General features: G+C 36.1%; 1 protein-coding gene across 1 annotated transcript in view; it reads right to left on the bottom strand.

The window, feature by feature from the left end:
• LRP1B (LDL receptor related protein 1B) overlaps window positions 1-22,928 on the bottom strand; it is a 632,825-nt gene that overhangs the window by 56,256 nt on the left and 553,641 nt on the right. Inside the window, exons 63-72 of the mRNA XM_053947419.1 lie at window positions 20,483-20,576; window positions 19,271-19,387; window positions 18,981-19,100; window positions 16,539-16,658; window positions 11,005-11,121; window positions 5,847-5,953; window positions 5,061-5,190; window positions 3,961-4,067; window positions 3,496-3,628; window positions 136-258 (exon numbers count right to left, since the gene is read on the bottom strand). Coding sequence (XP_053803394.1) covers window positions 136-258; window positions 3,496-3,628; window positions 3,961-4,067; window positions 5,061-5,190; window positions 5,847-5,953; window positions 11,005-11,121; window positions 16,539-16,658; window positions 18,981-19,100; window positions 19,271-19,387; window positions 20,483-20,576 — 1,168 coding nt within the window. The remainder of the gene's footprint in view (window positions 1-135; window positions 259-3,495; window positions 3,629-3,960; window positions 4,068-5,060; window positions 5,191-5,846; window positions 5,954-11,004; window positions 11,122-16,538; window positions 16,659-18,980; window positions 19,101-19,270; window positions 19,388-20,482; window positions 20,577-22,928) is intronic.

The raw sequence follows: 22,928 nt of genomic DNA on the forward strand, positions 1-22,928 counted from the left end.
ATTATATCCCCATATTTCAAGCTTATCTTCTAAAAGCAAAACAAAATTTAAGTCACATGTGCCTTTATATATCTGTGTCTTAAATGCTATTCTTGCTTTATTATACAAAAAACTCTGAAAAATATAATGCCATACCACACATTTCAGCAACTTCATCAGAGTTATCTCCACAGTCGTCCTCACCATCACAAACCCAAAAATGTAGTTTGCAGAGGGAATTGTTGCACAAAAATTCATCAGCTCTACATATATTTCCCCCTGGGAAGATGAAAAGAAAACAGAAAAAAAAAGGCAGGAAAACAAAAAGATGAAAGAATGTCAGTTTTTGATGAAACCACTACAACCACTTATCACACACTATTTGCAGAGAGTAACAGAGGTAACATAAGTAAATTTACAGATCCCAAAGGAACAGGCTGGAGAGGCAAAGGAATACTCATTCAAAAATCTCTTCCTTGACCAAACAGTCCCTGTCCCTGACTGCCGGCTGGGAATTACCAAACCAGTGACCAGCTGGGCATGTTCCATTTGCATTTAGCCAGGAGATGTTCAAACTCCCTGTCTGCAACTTCTCTTGGTGCTGCAGCCTCTCAGCAAAGGCCTGGCTGGTACATCAGGAATTTGGGCCATCAGAGAATGAGATAAACAGAAATAGGGCCAAATATGTGAAAAGCCACTTCACTCCTGGTTTATTTCACACCAATGTCTGATCCTTCACCTATTCCTACTCCACTCTCTGAGTCACACGTTGGAGACAAAGTGATTGCAGCCCATCAGCCATGAGGCAGCACCTTCTTCTTCTCCGGAGGAGCAACAGGCGTGGCCAGCTTTGTAAAACCCCCACCACCTCCAAATGCTGTATCTAGGAAAGGTCCAGCCGTGTGGGCACAGAACAGATAAAATTAAAGTGACCTCTGCCAGATCTTCCTTTCTGTAACTTCTGAAATGCCTCATTGGGATAGTTATTGAACACAGAAAGCAGCAAGAATAAAATCTTCCATGTGTTCTGACTCATCTAACAAAAGGGAACCTAGGGTAAAGGAAAATGGTGTAGGGCAGAGTGCTCTCAGGCTTTAAAAATTAGTTCAAGGTGGATTCAGTTCTAATGTATGTTGTGATAAGAAAGAATTTGTTTCCCAATTGTGACTAAATTTTATCACTACCAATCAACAAATTTATGGAAAGTTCTTGCAATTAATTTCCTATAAAACACATTTTTTTGGTAAATGGATTTTCAGTTTCCTGAGAGGAGTGGATTATAAAATAAATAAAGCTGTGTACCTGCAGAGAAGGAAACAATGAAATTTTATATGATAATGCCAAAACTCTTACTGTGGCTTACCTCAATGCATTACACCCACTCTAAGAGCTAGATCAGGCTTCAGTGGCTTTTTACTCACTCATTCAATGCCCTGTTCACACCTCATTAAAATCAACAGAAGGCTTTCTCTTGCTATAAAGGTTCAGAATGGCTGAACTTTTTCCCCCCAAAAAACTAATTTCCATGAAATGCCCATTGCATAAAAGGATATTCGAACTCTCACTCTGCTACCAGGTATTATTCATTCCCATGGCAAATATAACTTATGAACATTAACAGAAATATCCTGTATAATTATCCAAGGAAAATATATAAAATTCAAGTACTCTTCATGATGAAAGGCATGAATCCAAATAATAGTGTGTGCAATCATAATATAACCATCATTCTAGTTGTTTAATAAGATTGAAGAGAGTTATTTTTGTAAACATGCACAGTGGGCCACAGATAAATATTATGGATATTATTTTAGAATGCTGTAGAATAAAACTCCATTTGTGTTTGTTGTATTTCCAAAGATGGAAAAATTAGTTATCTGTGAGATAAACTGGAATTTCTTTCATGTGATTGCTCTGCCTGTCATAATTCCTTTATAAAATAGATTTCTGCAACAGAATCATAATTGTGACATAAATACAAAGTATGATAGCAATAACCAACTAGGAATAGGCTTCTTATTGTATTGTAAGCAATTTGCAGTTCACAGAAGCTCCATTACGCTACCCAAAGAATAACATGGACATCAGATAAAATAAGTGTGTTACTATCTACTTCCACTTCATTGGGTTTTAAAGAGATATAGTTGAGATATTTTAAAAGCACTTTTAAAATGGACTAGATGGCTGTTATTTATTTATTTATTTGACTTTGTTATCTGTCTTCTTGCACCTAAACACCTCTGGAATATTCTGCACATTCTCTGGATTTCCTGGTCTCTCTTTCAAACCTAACCATCCACACACAATGTCTTTTTTCCCCCCCTTTAGTCTTAAGTACTGTGTAAAAAACTTAAAACAAGGAAAGGACAATTTATTATGTTTGCTTTGTATCTGATTATTATCACATATAACTGTACTCCATTATGCTTTGAATTTATGCACAGAACATGTGACTGTAGGTGGCTAACCCACAGAACTATCCACTTTAAAGAAAAAGAAAGAAGAAAATCCAGGAAAAAAACCCAAAAGGATGACAAAATGCCAATTAAAATGATTCTTTAGGAAAAAAGTCCTTAAATTTGATTAAGAGGCTGGTGAGGAATGTGAGGCTCAAGGGCAGCCTGTGCTGCAGTGGCCATGGAATGGGGGAGTTCAAAACCCTTCAGGCTGCAAGGAGGGTGCAGAGCAAGATCCCTACACTGCTGGGCTCCAGGACAGCACAGCTGGGCTTCTCCAGGATGTGCTTGGGAAAGCCCTGGAGGGAAGAGGGGCCCAGGAGAGCCTGGCTGGTATCCAAGCATCACCTCTTCCAAGCCCAGGAGTGATGTGTCTCAACAAAGAGTAAGTCAGAGTGTGCCAGAGGACTCTGTGGATGAACAAGCTGCTCATCCAAAAGAGATGAGCATCTACATCATCTACAAAAAAGAAGGTAAAGCACTGGCACAGGTTGCTCAGAGAAGCTCTAGATGCCCATCCCTGGAAGTGTCCAAGGCCAGGTTGGATGGGGCTTGGATCAGCCTGGGACAGTGGAAGGCGTCCCTGCCCATGGCAGAGGGCTGGAACTGGATGAATTTTAAGGTCTCTTCCAATCCAAAGTGTTCTGTAATTTTCTGAAATTAAACAGAAACCTGGGTTCTTAAGATGACTTATTTAGCAAATGTTCATTATATTGCACAGCTGTGTGATTTATTGTGCATGGCTTTGTAATTTACTGTGTCCTATAAAAGCTTAAATTAACCAGATTTACTGCTGATTTCCTTGATGAAAAAGAATGTGCTTCCAGTAACAACATGACCTTTTCATCACTGGGGAGGGAAAGAGAAAGGAAGAACAAGTCATAAACAACCTAAGTTTTGCTTATTCCTATAGATCACTTGTTAAGCTGCTGTACTGTCTTCATCAGAAGAGGTTGCATAACTTTCCTTTCTCCACTCATAATGGCCAGGGTACCACTAACTTGCAATATGTGTGTTCATAAAAAAGCCCAATGAACATTTTTGGAGAAGTGTCTCTTGCCTTGGTCACAGTTTTCTTCATCACTGCCATCCACACAGTCATGGATCCCATCACAAAGCCATCGCACAGGGATACAGTATGCCTTGTTTCTGCACCGAAACTGATCTTCTTTACATTCTGTTACACAATCCATCTGTGGGAACACAGACATCAGCTATGGATTAATGACTGAGAGCAGCAACAACTTGTCCACACTGCCAGGATGGAGCAGACCCTGATGGAAACCGCCCCAGAACCACGCTTGGGGGTTGACTTTGAGAAAACACATTTCTGCACTTGTCAAGTGCACAGGCTGTCAAAACCTGTCCACAGAGCACAGAAACATACAATCATGGGGCTAAATTATCTCACAGCACTCAGAGGATGCAGGAAAACCCTATTTGCCCTTTCAATTATTTTGAGACCTAAAAAATTTATTTAAAAAATCAGGAAAAAGAAATAAATCACCAGAAATGTGTCAGGTACCTCATCAGAGCCATCAGCACAGTCCAACTCCCCGTTGCATTTCAAGGATGCTGAAATGCAGCCTCCACTTGCACACACGTACTCACTTGAAGAGCAGGTTGGAGATGCTGGTTACAAACACATATTTTGGCATTAAGAAAAATATAATTCATGAATAAATTGATTTTTAATTTGAAGTTTCCTTCTGGTTAATTGCAAGCCAACTTGTGTCTAAGCACTTTCCTAAACTACAATAAAATATTTGACAAATCTGAATTGTGGCATCCCAAATAAATTGTATAAGTATAGTGAAAAGGTATTTGTGTTTTTCATTTAGAAATTTAGTTTTATTATTTCCTTATGCTTGGTAACAAAGGCAACTACACAAATGCATATCTTCATAGAATGAGTATATTCAAAAAATTGCATTCCTTAAAATGGGCTTAGAGTTTAGCTAAATGTAGCTAATTTATAATTGAATAAACTAAATTTTTAGGAAACCATCTCATTGGAAAGTATACCTTATTACAATCAAAAACATAAATATTAAGCAGGATATTTTAATATAAAGGTGGATATTTTTTGTTGCACTGTAAATCAGGAGAGTTTTGTCATAGGCTTTTATCACTGACACCTAGCTTACAAAAAAAATTAGGAAAGTTCCTGATAAAATAAACAACTGTATTTTCCAAGAAAGCAAACATAAAATAAAATAAAAATAACAATAATTTAGTAGACAAAAATCTTTGCATAAAGACTATTAAACTTTGAATGAAGACCACAAAGCAAAACATCTCAGGACACACCAAGATTTACTGACATTTTCAGAGCAGAATTTTATATGTTGAGTATTTATTAACAAATTGCAATTCAAAAAAATTGAATTAAATACCTATGCCCCAACAAGCTTCACACTGCAGAGTTGTACATACGTGGGATTTTCAAAACACCAGTAAGAATACACAATGACGCAAAGTCAAAAGGTGAAGTATTTCAGGTTTTTTTGCACTCTCTCGCTGCTACTAGTGCTCAAGAAATCATGATTTGATGATTTATATTCTTCCTTCACTCTGATTCATTCCTGGCTTCATTTTATAATTCAGAATTATTTAAAACAATACCTGGTTCACAATTTTTCTCATCATCCCCAAGTTTGCAGTCCTCGTGGCCGTCACATTTCCATTTTGCCGAGATGCACTGGCCATTGGAGCACTGGAACTGATCCCTAGAACAGCCTGTTTCACAATACCTCTGGTACCAGAAACAACCAATAAACAAGATCAAGAATTTAATATAAACATTGGTAAATATGCAGCTGGTGACAGAAGCTACAGCCAATAATCCCACATGTTATGAAATATGTAGTAATTAAAGTCTTGTGAAAAGAAACATATTTGTGGAGATGATTCAAAATGGTGGCACACACCCTCTAAATAGCTGGGAAACACCTGAGGTCCAGCATTGACAGGAAAAGACAAGGGAAAAAAGGGGAAAAAAACCCCAGAAAACCAGCAAAGTATTATTCAGTGAGCTTCTGATGCACAGCAAACAGTCTTCATTGTTATTTCAAAAAAAATCTCTCAAACCAAGCCAATGCTGTGTGTAAAGAGAATGGTTTCTCAAGCAGGACACAAAGTCTTTATGTGATGGGAAGAGTTTCAGATCACTACTGAGACAAGAAAATGTAGAATACTCTTCAACTTTACTTGATTTATTTATATGTTCTCTTTTTAGAATAATTACATCAGGAGGTTTGGTTTTAATTTAGTAATTATATTTGCATACAGGGATTTATGTGTGGAGTTACTACTGTTGCTTTTCAGAAAATTTCTATGCAGGAATCCATTCTCCAACAATTTAAAGCTACTAATTCTCTAAAGAAATGTTTTATTCTGGAAGATCCCTACCTCATCTGAGCCATCTGCACAGTCATAGTCGCCATCACACCAGAATCTTGCGGAAACACAGTCTCCATTTGCACAAGGAAAATCTTTCAAAGTGCACGTTTGAGGCTCTGAAGAAAGAAAAGAAACAACCCTAGGTTTATTATAATTTCCTTTAAATATTTTACAAATAAACCCTCCCAATCAATCAATGAATAAATATGAAAAACTCAATTAGCTTGCAAATGATAAGAGGTGGTTTTCTGTGGGATTTTATTCCACATCTTTTAACTAAATTTCACTTACGTATAGTAAGACAGTAATGAAAATACTTTCATTACTATCATACATTTGGATTCTACCAAATTTTTTTGCAAAATAACATGACATTGAGTGTACATATTTTATTAATTTCCACACATGTAGGTCATTAGAGGGTTTGTGAGATATGCACCAGAGAGCAGAAATACATTTTGCATGTCAATATCCAGTGAAATTAGAACTAAGCAGATTTCTGACTTTCCATCACTCACTAGCACATCATTTATCACATATCTTTCAGAGTGTGTGTGCCAAGAGTCAGCTTCCCCCGTGCTCAGCATTCAGGGGAATGGTAAATGTAACACAAAATTTGGTGTTTCAAATAAAATAAAATTTTTCACTACTGCTGACACAGAAACATTGGCAAGGGGGACCTCTGGGGGAGAGTCCCACAGGAGAACATCATGTGCTTTCCTCCTGAGAATGAGGACCACTCCAAATGACATTTTTTGGATTCTGGAGCATTATACTAAACAAAGGTAGAAGGTATTGGGGATTTAGGAGAAGTTAAACAAGTCTCTATATGCAATTTAGATCTGCCAGTCAGAGGGCTTGGGGAAAAAAAGGACTTAAAAAGCAAAACAGGATTATTTGCGGGATTATTTCCACCACAGGAAACAAGGCATTGTGTAAATGATGTAAAATCAAGAATAAGGATTAATTAGTAAAATCTTTTCAGCAGAGAGACGGGAAACAACAAATGACAGTGACTGAATGAAAGGAAGAAGGATAAAAAAAAGAGAAGAGACAGAGCAGACAGCAGGAATGGGCATCAGGAATGGATAGCAATAAACTGAGAAATGCTGAAGGGTCCTTTAGTGAGTTATGGAAGGTGCAAGCCTGAATGCTTTTGAAAATGTACCGCAGTGATAAAGAAAAGCAAACACAATAGTAGAGGACTCAAACTGAGAAAAATTTGGTAAATACCAGCATGAGAATACACCACACACAAGTTACATGGATGAAAATAACTTGACTTCATGTTTTTTTTTTTTTGTTGTTGTTTTTTTTTTGTTTGTGTTTTTTTTGTTTGTTTTGTTTTTGGTTTTGGTTTTGGTTTTTTTTTTTTTTTGTTTTGTTTTGTTTTGTTTTGTTTTGGTTGGTTGGTATTTTCCCCCCAGGATTTATAAAAATCAAAAACTGTTCCAGGAAAGGAAGAGTTTTAATCAACTTTTCCACTGCCTTTTTCCACTCTTTACTTCATAAAAAGATTCAAAATAACACTGTTTGAAATTTTTTAAGAGACATTTCACTTTTTGGGTAGGAACAAGTTTTGAAGTTGTAGGAAAGTAATTTTAAAAGCTCATCTACAGCAATTGCATCAATTCTCCAGAAATGTTATATTTCAACAAATTAAAGGCTGGCATTGATGTGGACATAGATTATATGCACACTACCTCAAATTTTCTTTCAAAGTGTAAGCTTTAGTAAATCCCTGACATTTAATGCTTTTTGTTTTCATCAATCCAAGAAAGAGAATTTCATTATATGATAAAATATATACAGGAAATAATTTGTGGGAAAAGTAATTCGCAAGCAAACAAAACATTTGACATATTTCTATATTGATTGGAAAAATACAAGCAAATACTTTTGCTATACTGCTAATAAATTATTTATAAGCAGAGATTTGATACTGGAAAAAATGTACACAAAGAGCTAAGTACTCAAATCTCCATTTGCAAGAAATATTTCTTCTGCTGCTGGGTTCCAGCTCTGTGATTTACATATGAACACAGAAAAGTACTTTTCCATCAGTGCTCAGATTGTTAGAAAGGACTGAGTATTAATACAAAACAATATTAAAGGAATAAGCTTTAATGGACTTCTGTATAACCCACGAAGGACAACATTCCTTAGCTTCTGCTTTACCAAAACACTGAAACACCTTCCCAAGAAAAGCATTTGGGATATAAACTTATCCCAGGACAAAATTAACTCATTTGTTTTCTTGGCAACTTGTAGAAGCAACAAAAGAGCATTAGGAAGAACTTGTAGCAGCACAAATATTTTTACACTGATTGAATTCATGTCTTGCCACAACATTATTGTGTTAGCTTTGCTTCAATGGTTACAGTACCTTACATTTTCTTTAATCACATTAAAAAAAAAAAAAAATACTGGTGCCTCCTTTTTAGGTTAGATAGAATAAGATTCATTCCTATTGAATTTTCCTTTTTTGGAGTTTCCTGATAGAGGAAACTTCATTTTTGTGGTAATTTGTTTTTAAAAATCCAAATAAATGCTGAAAGCAAATTCTCCCTCCACATAGATATTACCTCAGAAGAATTTTAAAAATGTATCCTACATTTCTTATTGTGGACCCATTACGTACCAATATCCAAGCCAATAAGTCTTATTTCAAACCGTCCAAATATAGTTAAAAAACCAATAGACTGTAAGAAAAATAATGACAAAAGCTCTTATAAAGAGCTATGAAAAAATGCCTGACCTCCAATTGCTCAATAATCTGGTGAATTAAAAATAAATATTACAATTAGTTTACCTTTATCAGTGAGTTACGCATCGGATTTCTTACCTCTGAAAAAGAATCATAATCACTGTTCAGAACTAAAGTGCATTTGTTAACAAGGAATTTTGATCAAATACTACCTGCTCATTACATGTTAAAAAAAAAAAAACCTGAATGGGTGTGAAAAATTATTAGTGCTATATTATTGTGCCCATTGACACTTTGTTATGATATGATCAGATGAGTAAAGTTCTTGCATGTGAAGAAACTCTAGAGAAAAGTGTAAATGCTTGAGCTGAATTTCTATAATTCAGTGAATTCATTCCTCATTCCTGAGAAACAACTCATTTTCTGATATAGTTCCCTGACAGCCTTTTGTATATTATATTCATGGATGTCATGAACAATTTATCTCACTGTGCAATGTAACTTATTTTGTCAAATGCTTTTAAAGTTCTAATTTCATATGTATTTGTTTCATTGCACTTTATTCTGTAAGTGGCTTGATGGTCTATAAAAATTTTATACAACTATTTCAAAGAGCTGAACAGTATTAAGTAGTGTCCCAGTGCTTCCAAGATTTTGGATTTTAAAACTATGCAAGCCTGCTGTGTTTAATTTAAACAGTAGAATCCAAAGCTAGAATTTAAGTATGCATTTGAAAGCAAAAGTAAACTTTAAAAAACCCTAACACCTTTTTTACCTGGGTACTGTCAACTCACTAATTCCATCCATTACAATTAATTACAATTTTTTTTTTATCTTCAAGTCTAGAGAACAACCAAGAATTGAATGTATAACTTAGCTATTAATATGGACACAAAGTTGGCTAACAGCATCATTTTTTTTTTCTTAGAACCTTCAGATTATTTCTCTATTTGAATTTTCTCTATTTGAATTTTCTCTATATTCTCTATTTGAATTTTTTGATAGCACTTTGTAGTATGATGATCTGAACTTTAAGGAAGAGAATTATTACTGCTGGGTCATACACATGGCTAATTCCAAATATGATACTCAGATACTCAACACTTATTTTGCCAACGGCAACAACATGTTGTGAAAGTTTTTGTTTTTTCCTTTTTTTTTCCCAAATTTTCAAACTGCCCAGTCCTGTAGATTAACACCATCACAGCAAAACTATCACTCTCTATTTGATTTCTACATGAGAATAAAAACATAAAATGATTTCTTGCTACTTGTAGTACAGAAAACTGACACTAATAATCAATCCCCAAGTAAAATGTCCCACAAAGCTAAGAAAGCTTTTGTGTGCCAACCCCCCTGGGGCACAACAACAAAAGGCTCTGCGTGATTACTGAGCCACATTTTCCTTTTTTTTTTTTTGTAACACTTGCATATGAAAACCACAGCACTACTGCTTGCAGTAATAAAACTCACAATATTTTCAAGTGCAGGGAGTAATTACCAGGCAGACAAATCCACTTTAACCTCCCAAGCTGAATGAGACACTCTGTACCTAGGGACACCACATCCTGGACTGCAGAAAGGGGCAGCAGCATTCACTCAGCATTAGAATGCTGAATTTATTAATCTTTCTAGATCATCACCTTGAAGATACTAAATACACTCTCATGGTATACAATCAGGAATGAGTATTCATGATTATGTGCAAGAAAAAGATATTAACTTTGTGCATTTCTGAGTAAAAAGGAAAAAAAAACCCACAGCAATTGTCAAGAGAAGGGGCTTCAGAACTATATAGGGAATGTCCCTCTTGAAATATTTTATAAAGACAGTAATTATTAGATAAAAGCACTACAAATTTTTCATTTCTTCCTGAGACCCAGATGGAAATTAACTCCCTGAAAGTGGTATTACAGAGATTTATTAGGCCTTCAGGTTCCTCATGGGTAGGAGAGAACTGGTTAACTGAATTACTTTGAATAACCACATCTATTTCTCAATGCAATTAAATACTAAAGAAATTGACTTCTCAATATGAAACAAGGCAAATCATCTCAAGAATACAATGAATATAATGAGCAGGTAATGTTTGATCAAAATTCCTTGTTAACAAATGCTTATCACTTCACTTTTGAACAGTATTTATGATTATTTTTTAAATATAATAAATTTGAAATGTAACTAACTGATAAAGATAAACGAATTGTAAACCAATATTTATTTTTAATTCACCAGATTATTGAGCAGTTGGAGGTCAGGCATTTTTTCATAGCTGATACAGCTCTTTATAAGAATAAACAAAATTTGAGAATTACAGGAAGGGACATTTTCAATTGCGGTTAGCAGAGCAGAGGGTGTTGAATGAAAATTCACGTGTGTTTTATAAAAATCCCAAGGTTTTCTCTTGCACGTTGCCAACCTGACTCTGTTCTAACATGGACCAAGGGAAAAGTTACTTACTACAGTTTTCTTCATCAGAATTATCTCCACAATCATTCTGGCTGTCACATCTCCAGTGATCTGGAATGCAGTTGTTGTTTTTGCACTGGAACTCATGAGGTCCACAAGTTTTTTTATCTGTAATTAGGGTAAGTAATATTTACAGCATTGCAAACAAAGAGTCAAAATGAGAAAGACTCCCACTAAATGCATTATAAAGTTACTGGATCCATAAAATAATGAGCAACCATAATACTTGAAGTTTTACTTTCAGGAATAATTTATCTCTCATAACATTCTTTAAACTTCTATTTATACTTTTACACCTTAATCTGAAATTTGATGAAATTAAAATATGCAGTGCATAAACTATCATATAAAGTTAAAAAAATATGAAATTCAGAAGGGGTCACAAAAGAGGGTATTAGTACACTGAATCTCAAGAACTGAATTCACTTTTCCTTGAATTTATCTGTAGGACTGCCCTAAAAAAGATCAGGTCACTATAAACCACTAAAATATTGATTTGAAAAATGTACAAAATATGTATTTCTCAAAAGTTACTTTGACATATAATAATTTAGGACAGGAAATTTTGCACTTTGATTTAAATTTTTACCTACTGATGGATTGGATGTTACTCATATAAGGTAAAACATTACAAGGCCTATAGTGCTGAACTGAGGGAAATTTCCTTCAGGTTCTGTATTTTCAATGAACTTTTCTATTTACAGAGGAGCATTGGAAGCCTCTTAGAGATACATGAACACCCTGAACTCCTCCAGCAGGTAGGAGCTGCCTTTGTGTTTTCTGTGAGCAACTCTTGAATAATTTGTTCAGCTTCTAAGGACTGAGATGAAATGAAGTAAATTAAAAAGTTATCAGTGACATTTTCACTGGGGGAGGGGAAAAAAAAAAAAAAGCTTGCTTTGTAAAAGCCTCAATGACATATTTAAAATTACATGTCACTGTGATATTGCACTAGAAAATGTTTAAATTTCTGTTAGGAAAAGTCAAAACATGTCAGAGCAGCTTCACTCTGCTCTCATGGCAACCCCAGGGCTGCTAATGACTGACAAACAGCAGCTCCAATCAACTGATTCCTCTGCTGCTGAACCACAAATTAGAGGTGTTAATTTGATGCTAGGGGCCAAATGTTGCATTTTGTCTGTTGTTTTAGATGTGGCTCTGGAACCAGATTGATAAAACTACATTTGAGTACCAAGATTGGTGTTGCAGCTCAGTTGTGTGCACTCAAAAATCTGATCATTGCAATTCTGTCTTTTGGCAGAGAACAAGGAAAAAACACAATATCACAATTGCAAGAAGTTTTCTCCCAAAGTATGTTTTTCCCTATGATATTTTTTAATATTACAGTCTATGATACTTGCATCATAATATTTCAAATACTTGCACTGGCAAACAATTAAAAAGAATTAATATTACAAAATGTAAAAATATTCCTCCCAAACATATTACACTCTTGTATTTTCATTCCGTAGCTCAGCAAAGGATAAAGTTTCAAACCTGAAATCCATCCTATGTTTATTAAAACACTTCCAGTAAAGTCTGCAATCTTCCACTAGAGTATTTGCCCACAAAATTAATTGTAGCACTAATGACAGATAACATCACAGCAACATATAAATATTGTTTATCCCTCCACATTCAGTAGAAATACCAAGATCTAATCAGTAATACAGAGAGCCAGAGATGACACCCATTCATTTCACTTACCTGAATATGAAATATATCTTTTCTTACTCTTCATAAATAATTATTTAGTTCTGAAGCATACTAAATCCATTTTGTAGCATTTCCTTTCCTATACATTTGAAGAAAATCTAGATTTTTTAATTTATCCAACCTTAACCTCTGATTGCTACTTGAATGTTAATCTTTCTCTGCATACTTTACTCCTAGCAAACATAAAGGAATACAGTTTTTTAAAACGAAATATTTTGCATGTTTGTAAGGCTCTCCTTTCTTCACAAATCTGAAAACTTTATTTTTCCTCAGGGTTGAATGATCTCGTGTAGCAGCTTACGGCTGACAATGTCTTACAAACCAGATTTGCTTGTCTTGTATTTCTTTCTTCACATAAATGAGAACTGAGGGAAACACTGGATACCAGTGATAGGATATAACAAAGAAGAAAATTTGGGAAAGTTTTGTAACAATTATCTGATCTTTGAGAATGATGGATTCATTCACCTCAAAGGAAACAGTGCCAGACCTTCTTTATTGGGAATTGTGGAACCATGAAAAGCACACAGAGGCCCACACACATTTTGTCATCTCTGCCTCCACACTAAATTGCTTTCTCATTTTTCTTAAAATGAGACCCCCTTGAAGTGTGAAAGTTCAGATAGGAATGGTGCAAAGGCAAAGGAGCAAGCACTGATAACTCCATTTTCATATTGCTCTCTTCAAATTGTTATTAAGAGATTCACTGACCTGCTGTAACTGGCACAGCCCTTCCTTAGAAATTTGTGTGATCAGAGGGAGCTGCGGATGCTGCTGAACTGAACTAGGATTTTATTTTAGAAATATTTCTAAATGAGCATGAGGAAACCAGGATGGAGGCTTAAATGGAGAAATAAAACCAAAACAATGCAAAAAAGCCCATCTGTACCCTAAACACATTTTGATTCAAATATCAATCCCTGTGAATGAAACCACTAATTGTATGCATTGCTCTTCTTTGGGGATTTCAAATCCATACATTTTCACGTGTGTGCATTTGTGTGTGTGTGTGTGTCTGGGTGGGATAAAATCCAAAACTAAAAGGAATTTGCTTTTGATCCAGGATCAGCTGGCTGTCCTAGAGCTTGGCAGGCTGTCACCCATGCTGGGTACAGGAAATTATAAACCTGTTGAAGGAACTTTAAGATTATGAAATTCATCCTTCAAGTGCCTCAAAGAAAATATTCTTTATCATCAGGAAAAAAGCCTACTTTTTTACTTTCACAGCTAAAAAACAAAAATCAATATTTTAAAAAGTGAGAAGGAAGAAAGCAGTCATGCCAATGTTGACACATCAGGAAAATAAAGACCTGAAACACACAAAACCTTTAAAGACTATTATAAAATCACTTTCCAAGACCACATACAGCTTTCTTCAGATTCTAACTCAAACTAGAACATTTTAATGTAAAGTATCAAAGTTGTGAGCAAGGACTAGCATCATCTAATGGCTTTCTTTAATTGCCTGGACCGTTAGCACCAATGAACTCTATCTCTTGTTCTCCAAGAAACACCAGACACTCCTAAAGAAACCCACATTTCCTGATTCTACCTCGACTGTCTGAGTTGGAAAGAAACCACAGAAGAATAAATACATTTACACTGCTTCTAGAAATGTACTCAGTGTGACATCTCCAATAACACACAGCAGCAGAAGTTGACTAAGCAAAGTACATATGGCCATGAAGAACTCAAGCAAAAAGAGATTCTTTTACACAAGTTTTGAATTGCAGACATTTTAGAAATGAACTCCAAACAATAACAAATTAGTGTTACATCAACATATGTAGATCCTTTTTATACTCATTCATATACTTCATAGAATTTAATTCTATCAAACTTTGTACATAAAAATAACAATCTTTAACTTGAAAAAGAAAATGCAGAGGACCAAACTGTGTTGAAACTACTGCCATTGTAAGGTCATTTAACCATATTTCAAATGCTAAAAATATGGAAAACTTCAAAATATGATTAAACACACCCTGTTCTTGTCAAGGCTTAGCTGTTCCATGTGTACTCAACCGTGTTTGGCACAGAGATTGTGACTATGGATAAATTATTCTGTCTCCTCCAACACAAAAAACAAGAGCAGTGTATGCAGCCAGGAGATTAAAAATAAAGATGTGGGTGTTTTATCAGGGAAGTGTGTGGTTAAGCTGTGGGACACCTCGCTGCAGCATGTTGTGAAAACTTTACAAAGGCAAAAAGAGACTGAAATCTATGATGAATTATTGTTCACAGAGACCTATTTGACTGACAATATCTCTGATTCTCCAGTTGTTAGAGGATGGAAGGGTATCCCAGGGAAGTCTCAGTGTGGGCCAGGTTTGCTCACATTTTCCTGCCTAGAGAAAGGACAAAAGTCAAGCTGAGTCTCAGATATGAACCAACACCTCCAGCTGGATATGTTGTGATTTGAAGGACTTTTTGAGCTTGGGACTGCACACATTGCTTCTCTATATTTTTTAACCATTTGAGTAATTTTTATTCTATCTCTTGTAAAATAATGGCTCAGAGTGAAGTACTTATTCTAAACACATTTTTTCCAATTTGCTGTCAGTGTTATTTCTTTTTCTCTTTTTTAAAAAAATAAATTGTGACTTGAGCGTATTACTAGAGGAAATATTTTACGACCATTTGTGCCACATCAGTTGGGTGTGAACAGGTTGGCCAAAATGTGAATCCATGGTTTGGAAGTTTGGAATGCTGTCCCAGTTGGAAAGCCACAGCATGTTGGACATCCAGGTGATGTGGAATGGTGGAGGAGAAAGTAGCTGTGACGTAGATCAGAAAGTGAGCAGTGCAGGGCTGCTTCAATAACAGCCCAGGAGTGGAGATGGAGCTTCATCTCCTTTGCATTCACTGTTTCTTCAAGATAAATGATTCCTTGGACTGTAAACTTCTCACCACTCGACAGGAGTAATTATTTTCCCCATCCTGGCAATTCAAACGATGGTCTTGGATTTTCAGTGCTGAGAAAGTTCATTTTCCCAGGCATATTTGCCACCTTCAGCATATGCTCATGTGTCAATTATTTGAAACACATCCATGGAAAAGCAGCTCAGTGCTTTGTCCTTGACTGTAGCCTGTAGTTTTGTTACTCTGTTGTCCCAGAGATAAACCTGTCCAGACACAGGTGTTTCATCAAACCATTCACTGATGTGTGGATGAATGATGTTGAGAGCTTTAAATGTTCCATATTTGTCTTGTTCTCCTCCACCTCAGACCATTTTTCTGTGTTTTCCTTTATAGACCAGTCTTGGAACTTTCACAAGTGTTTCTGCACATGGTTAGTGTGTGTCTTGCATTGACATCCATACTCATAACTCCCTGGAGCTCACAGAGAGAAGTTGGCCATGTCAATTTAAAAACGGCTCTGAACCTTTCTATACCATCAGTCTTAACTACCAGGATTTGCAAATTGTTGTATTTTCACTATTTATGAACTTCAGCAGCAATTAAGTGCAGACTGAACTATAACTATATTTAAAAATGGATAACTATATTTAAAAATAAAGACTATCACCTTATCCTATGACAGCCACTACATTCTGTGCCACTTCCATGACTCTAAATGCCAAATGAGAGCCTCATTTGCAGCTCCTGCCAATAAAGAAGTTGCACAATAGGAATTTATCAACTACTCATACAAAGATTGCCGTTCAGTAAGAACTGGATGAGCCAGAGAGGTTCCAGATAGGTATTATCAAACACTGAAAGAGGATATAAAAAGTGGGAAGATGATTTCCTTTTGCTAAAAAAATGTCAAGCCACAGCAATAGATACAGGACCATTGGCATACTCACCACAATTTGCTTCATCTGACCCATCTGCACAGTCTGGGTCTTCATCACACACCCACAGCTTGGAAATGCAGTGTTTGGTTGTTTTACACTGGAAGTGGTCTGGAGAACAACTGTTTTCAGCTTTAAATAAAAAAATTCCAGATCAAAATTAGAAATATCTGCTAATATTTAAAATATGGGTATTAAAGAAAAAAATATTAAGGATTCAAGTATCAGAAACTGGGTATCTCTAGCATAATTTATATAATATCTGTAAGAAAAAAAACATTCAGGTTTATACTGTTTATAGTTTTGTCATTTTCGTATATATTATTTTATAGAAACATTAAGGTAAAAGAAATATAATGAGACAATATGAATATCACAATGAATATATTGTGATAGTCTTTTAACAGCAAATAGACTTACCATGGATAGAATCAAACCACTTTAGCAAAAATCAGTCAAGCTTTTTACCTTACCTTTCTAAAATGCCAATTATAAATTCTGAGAGTCAGTTTATAAGACTAAGGCAGCTCTGGATGCTTTGATCAAAAACAGAATTACAATTATGCATGATTTTTGTGAAAGTCTGTGTTCTGTTAATTTGGGCAAATGTTAAGAAAAGTTTGACAAATATTTCACTTAATCAGTTTAGAACAACAATTTTTGAATGAATCTTGCAGCAAGAAAAAGATGCAAAGATGCAGCTGAGCTTTCAGCCTATTCTTTAAGTATGGTCTAAGTTAGAGTTTAACTGCATTAACCTTAGAACAGTCATTTAAAAACAAAACAGAACCTCAGTGCACACGTGATTCTAGATGTTCTTTAGAGATGAGTATATGTACCCCAAATAATTTTAAACTGAACTGACCATAGGAGAAAACCAGGAAATGTTTGATAAGGTTTTCCCACATGAATGTACGTCCCACCTTTGACTAAGGAATTCTGTAGTGCCTTTAAAAACTTTCCTGCTCCTGTTGTTTCCACCCTGATATTACCATTCTTGTCTCAGGTTTGGCAAGATGAAAAATTTTAGGTTTGCTAAAAGTTGTTGTATTATTGCTTTCAGTGTCACATTTCCATAGACTTGGGTATGTTCCTAACTGTACCACAACAAATAATTCTGATCCTCAGCTAGGACACATCGCCAGGGATTTCAGAGTGCTTTACAAGAAACACCAGCACAGTGACCTTCACTGTACATTTGGAAAGCCTTCAGTATGAAATGTGACTTTGAAAAAATCACCTGGTAAGCAAAACAGAACAGTGGCAGACCTAAAAAAAAAAAAAAAAAAAAAAGGATTTTATGGATGCCAGACTGGTGACATTAGAGTGAGAGAATCTCACCTGTTACCTGTCTTGTGCCAGGAGCCCAAGTCAATATGAACTCACAGTCCCTGAGCTGTAGACTCTGCTGCTCTGATTTAACTTCTGCCAGCTACACCTCAAGGTTTTTGGGAGCCTTCCATGTACCATGTGCAGTTCTTTCCAGGGGAAAAAGTAATCTCCCTTATCTTTCACAAGAGCTTTCCTGATCCCTCTTAATCAGTTTTTAAAGAAACCCAACATGCAAACCAACACAAAATGCTTTCTGCAAAACTTGTATTTACATCTCTCACGAGCAGTTTGGAAGGCAGCCATCAAACATGACCATCCACAAAGCCTTTCTATCCTTAGCCTCCCCTTGCAGAAGGATTTGTTCTTCACAGAAATGCAACACATGCAAACCTTGAGAAAGCTGATCCAGAGCAAGCAGCTCAGATCAGCAGCAGATCTGAGCAGTGAAATCAGTAAAACACAGAGCTACATTTCAAGGCAGCCCCATGATCTTTGTTCCAAAATGATCAGACACAAACTTATTCAACAGATTTCCATTATAAATTAAAAATATTTTCTCCACTTATATCTAAGAAATGTAAAGTGAAAATAAATGTGTGAAAAGTAAATTGCACTAAAAGCTGAGCTGCACTAAATGGAAATCCAGTTACATAGATAAATGAATGAAATACCCAAAGAAAGGGGAACAGAAAAGGTAAAAATAATCAATGAAACTACAAGAATGTAAAGGAGCTTGTATCCACAGCTTTTCCAACAAAAGATTCTGAAAAACATCTTTTTCCATTGAAACATACTGCTGCAAGGCATAGCAGATGAAAGCTCAGGAATATGAGTCATTTGTGAGTTGGTTCAGAGTCAAATACGTGTTTCAACCTCAGTCAAAAACCCAATTAAATGCCTGAAATTGTTTATACCCCTCTCTTCTTTGCAATGACTTGAAATTTGGAGTTAATAAATTACATTTTAGTTTGCTCTTTTGTATATGAAGCATTGCACACCAGTCCTGTGAATTAACTGTTTGCACGTTCTCAAATTGTTTTATATAGAGGACATTGACAGTGTTTTACTCCAGTTCCCTGTTTAAAACCAGCTACAGAGGAAAATTCTCTAAGCATAACTTACGACAGTCTCTTTCATCTTCTTCATCACCACAGTCATCCTGGCCATTGCATCTCAGGTTTATTGGGATGCACTTCTGGTTCTTTGTGCACTTGAATTGCCCCGACAGACACACGTGTGTGTCTGTAAATTAAAAGAAAATTAAAAGAGCAAGTTAAAATGATTAAAAGTTGAAAAGATTCAAAACTTCAAAGGTAGATGAAGAAAAATGCTGTTTGTTGACAGTGTGTGAAACATGACATTTAAAGCAGTTTGGCCTGTTTCTGAAGCCTGCAGTGCATACAAGCACCTACCACAGTTCAGTTCATCAGAATTGTCCCCACAGTCGTTCTCTCCATCACAGATAAAGGCTGGAAGAGCACAAAGCCCAGTTCCACACTGGAAACGTCCTGGCTGACATCTGAATTCAGCTGGGAAAAGACAAAACCGCTTATGAATACACCAGAGCAATGGTTAAAGTCTCACTCTTGCTGTTCTTACCCCATGGACTAATCCAATACACCTATAAACTTGTATTTCCTTTATAATCTCAATCTCAGTATATATTTGTAATTAAAGGGTACACATATGATTGCAAGACTAATTTCAAAGTCTGATATCTTTAATTTGTATGGCTCTAGTTACAGCGCTAATGACACAGAGTGAAAATCCCCTGCAGGTTGAAGCTTACCAAAGGCTCAACAGAGACCTGCAATTTCAGATCAATACACTTGAGTTCAAGTCTGCTTTTAAGAAACTCCCTATCCCACTGTAATTTTATTTCCCAAGGAAGGAATAGTTCCTTCTCCAGCCACTGTCATTAGAAATAATGAGCAATTACATACCTCTATAGTAATATTATATATAAGTATAGAATAGCTTAAAATAAAAACCTATGTGGAATGATTGCAGATGGTAAAATTTGCTTCAGAGGCCTCTGTAGCAGGAGAAGAGAACTAATTATAAAATGGTTAAAATAGGGGTGAGGGATTTAAATTAAAAAAAAATCAAATTAACTGTTAATTAACCAGAAAATTGTGGAACACACCGATCATTTTTTTCAAATATAAGCTTAAGGAAGGGAAGCAAGGATCACAGGGAGAACATTTTTGTTGCTCAGAAAACAGCAGTGAAGAATAATGTGTATCTAAATGTCTACAATTGCAACAAAACACAAGGAAATGAGATTAGAATCCCACATTTTTACTACACTGAAAAAAAAAAAAAAAAACCAAATAAACCTGTCAGAAGTTTGTATCCATGCAAAGAATTCCACAACCTCAAAGCAACAGCTTCAAAATTAAAATCTTTAGTGAAAATGTAACCGAGACGAAGAAAAGGTTTGAAAGATGAAAAATATGCATGATTTTCCAAACACCTTAATAGACTCAGAGACCAAGGAGCATAAAGTTGTGCTGCAAACAGAAATGTCCACAAAAATCCTCTTCCTAAACTTATTTATGAAGTGTTCTATTTGGTTTGGGCCCTGCTGACAGAGGCAGAGCCCAGAGCTGGCGCGCACTCACGGCACTCGGCGGGCTCATCGGAGCCGTCCCCGCAGTCATCCACCGTGTCACACTTCCACCAGAACGGGATGCACTTGTCGGTTTTGCAGCGGAACTGAAAAGAGGAGAGGCCAGCAGGAATAAAAGATTTCATATTGACATTTTTCATTCATTTATTTATTTCTTTATAATCAGGAATAGTGCAGTTTATGAACATCAGCTCCACCGTGAGACAGGGGCTGGCTTCAAAATTTAACTCAAGGTAGAAACCAATTTTGGATTGAGCTGGAGTCTGCTGTTTAAACTTGTTTAGTCTGTTAACTTCTTGTGCTCGCAAAAGAGAAACAAAGAGCTTCTCTGCAAGGAAAACAAAGGTGATTCAAAGCTACTTAGAAAAGAATACAAGCGTCCAAGCTGAAGAGAGATTGAGAGGGGCTCCATCGACCTTGGGGCTAAAGCAGACAGAAAAACTGAATCTGGGTTACAAGCACCACATTACAGCTGCGTGACTGAAGAACTGTGCAGGCTCATAAAAATTGATAAGACAGTTTAATGTCTTTTATGCATGTCTTTTATGCATATGCAACAGGTTAGAGGGATAAAATAAACTCAGGAATTTTCGGAGATACACGTGTCCTTTAAAGGAAGCTATCCCACATGCGCCCAACGCTAAAATAAATAATACCGACTTTACAATTTCTACAAGTTGTGGAGTAGTTTTTTCAGCAAATCAGCTGCTTGAGGCATTGACGTATGAATAATTTTCTGGCTGTTAATTTTACAAAACTTGTGTTTTAAATTTTGGGGCTTTTTTATTTAGATATATTTGGCACTGGGTTTGCCAAAGTGATAAAAATCACTGTAGTTTCAATGACTGTGTTATGCTGGCGTACAATGCCCCAACACAAACTGCTCATTACATTTTGCTGCATTCTGTGATTTCAATCTTGAAGGTCTTATTCAAAGCAAACACTTCAATTCTCACTTTTTGCAGACTGTTGAAACAGACAACATCATTTTTCCAGATAAACACAAACACTCACAGTTGAAAAGACCCTTAATGTGTGGTGTTGTGTACAGTGTTGCTTACATTGTTTGAATTAAATGAAAAAATCAAATGTAAAGCCTTCCAGACTTTCAAAAGGATAAAACATCTGTAGAAAAAAATGAAAAATCTTCTGTAGGAAGGCTGTGCATTACCTCTCTACTCAGGTGAGCAGAGTACTTTGTTCTGACTGAAAGGGGAATGCAAACAAAAACGGTACAAACTGATGTCATTTTCTAGGGCTAAACGTAAAAACTGAGTACATTATGAGGATCATTTCAGGGACAAAAATCTGGGTAGATTATCAGTCAGCTTTTAAGAAATGTTGGTTTTCCTACCTTGTGTCTCTTTGAACACAGAAAGGAAGGAAACCAGAAGATTTAGAAAGGCAAGATATTTCATTTTCTGTCTCTGGGCAGCTTATTTTCACATTTTAAAAATCAATGATTATTCAATAAAACTGTATTTAAATGATATATGATATATTTGGTGCCTTAGCTCAGTTTCTTTTTTTTCTGCCAAGAAAAATTAGGATTTCAATGGCATTTATGATATAGAACCTATAGTTGGAGCTACATCATTCCCGTAGCACCTTGAGGGACCTGCTGTGTAACAGGCTGGGCTGAGGGGCAGCTGTTACTGCCCCACACAGATCTGCAGCTCAGAGGGGTCAGCAGGAGGCAAACAGAAACTCAGACAATTGCCATCCTTTGTCCTCTTCACTTGCTCTGCTCACCACAAGGGAGTTCAGGCTGCCAAAACGGCATCAGAAAGTTATTTCCAAGAAATAAGCACAAACTCTGAGATGTTGTTATGAAAATACTTGCATTCCTTTCCAAACTGAGGAGACAAAACCCTGCAAAATCAGGGATCAGGGTCATGTGGGTCTTAAATGGATGGATTTTTGGTGTTCAAGAGTCTAATGGGATTTGTATTAAAAAACTTCTCATGCCAGATGGGCCATCACAGGATGGTCTGGAGAGGCAAGGTCAGTTTATGGACCATCCAACTCCTTCCCATCAGAAACAGCCAAAGGTGGCTGTGCTGTCAAAAATGATGACATTGTAGGAGCAACTCTGATCTGACAGCATCATCTGAAAGTCTTAAGGAGAGACAAAATTTTGCCACTGATATCTGCATCTGATGCCATCAGACTGATGAGTTATCAAAGAGTAATCAGATTGCAAACCTGGAAAAAAATTATGAATAACCAATGCCAAGCTCTAACTTCCTGTCTGAAGCTGCCTCTTTCACATAATTCTGCTCTCCACTGTGGATTCCACAAGTGATAAAATATTGCTCCTCAAGTGTCCAAGATGTGATGCTATTTCTTCAATTCATACTACCACTGAATTAATTAGCCTGGAATGGAGCCATTCAGTCAACTGTTAGTATATAAATTCACTGTGGTATAAGCTTCTA

The sequence above is a fragment of the Vidua chalybeata genome, chromosome 7, assembly GCF_026979565.1.
Source record: "Vidua chalybeata isolate OUT-0048 chromosome 7, bVidCha1 merged haplotype, whole genome shotgun sequence".
Lineage (NCBI taxonomy): Eukaryota > Metazoa > Chordata > Aves > Passeriformes > Viduidae > Vidua > Vidua chalybeata.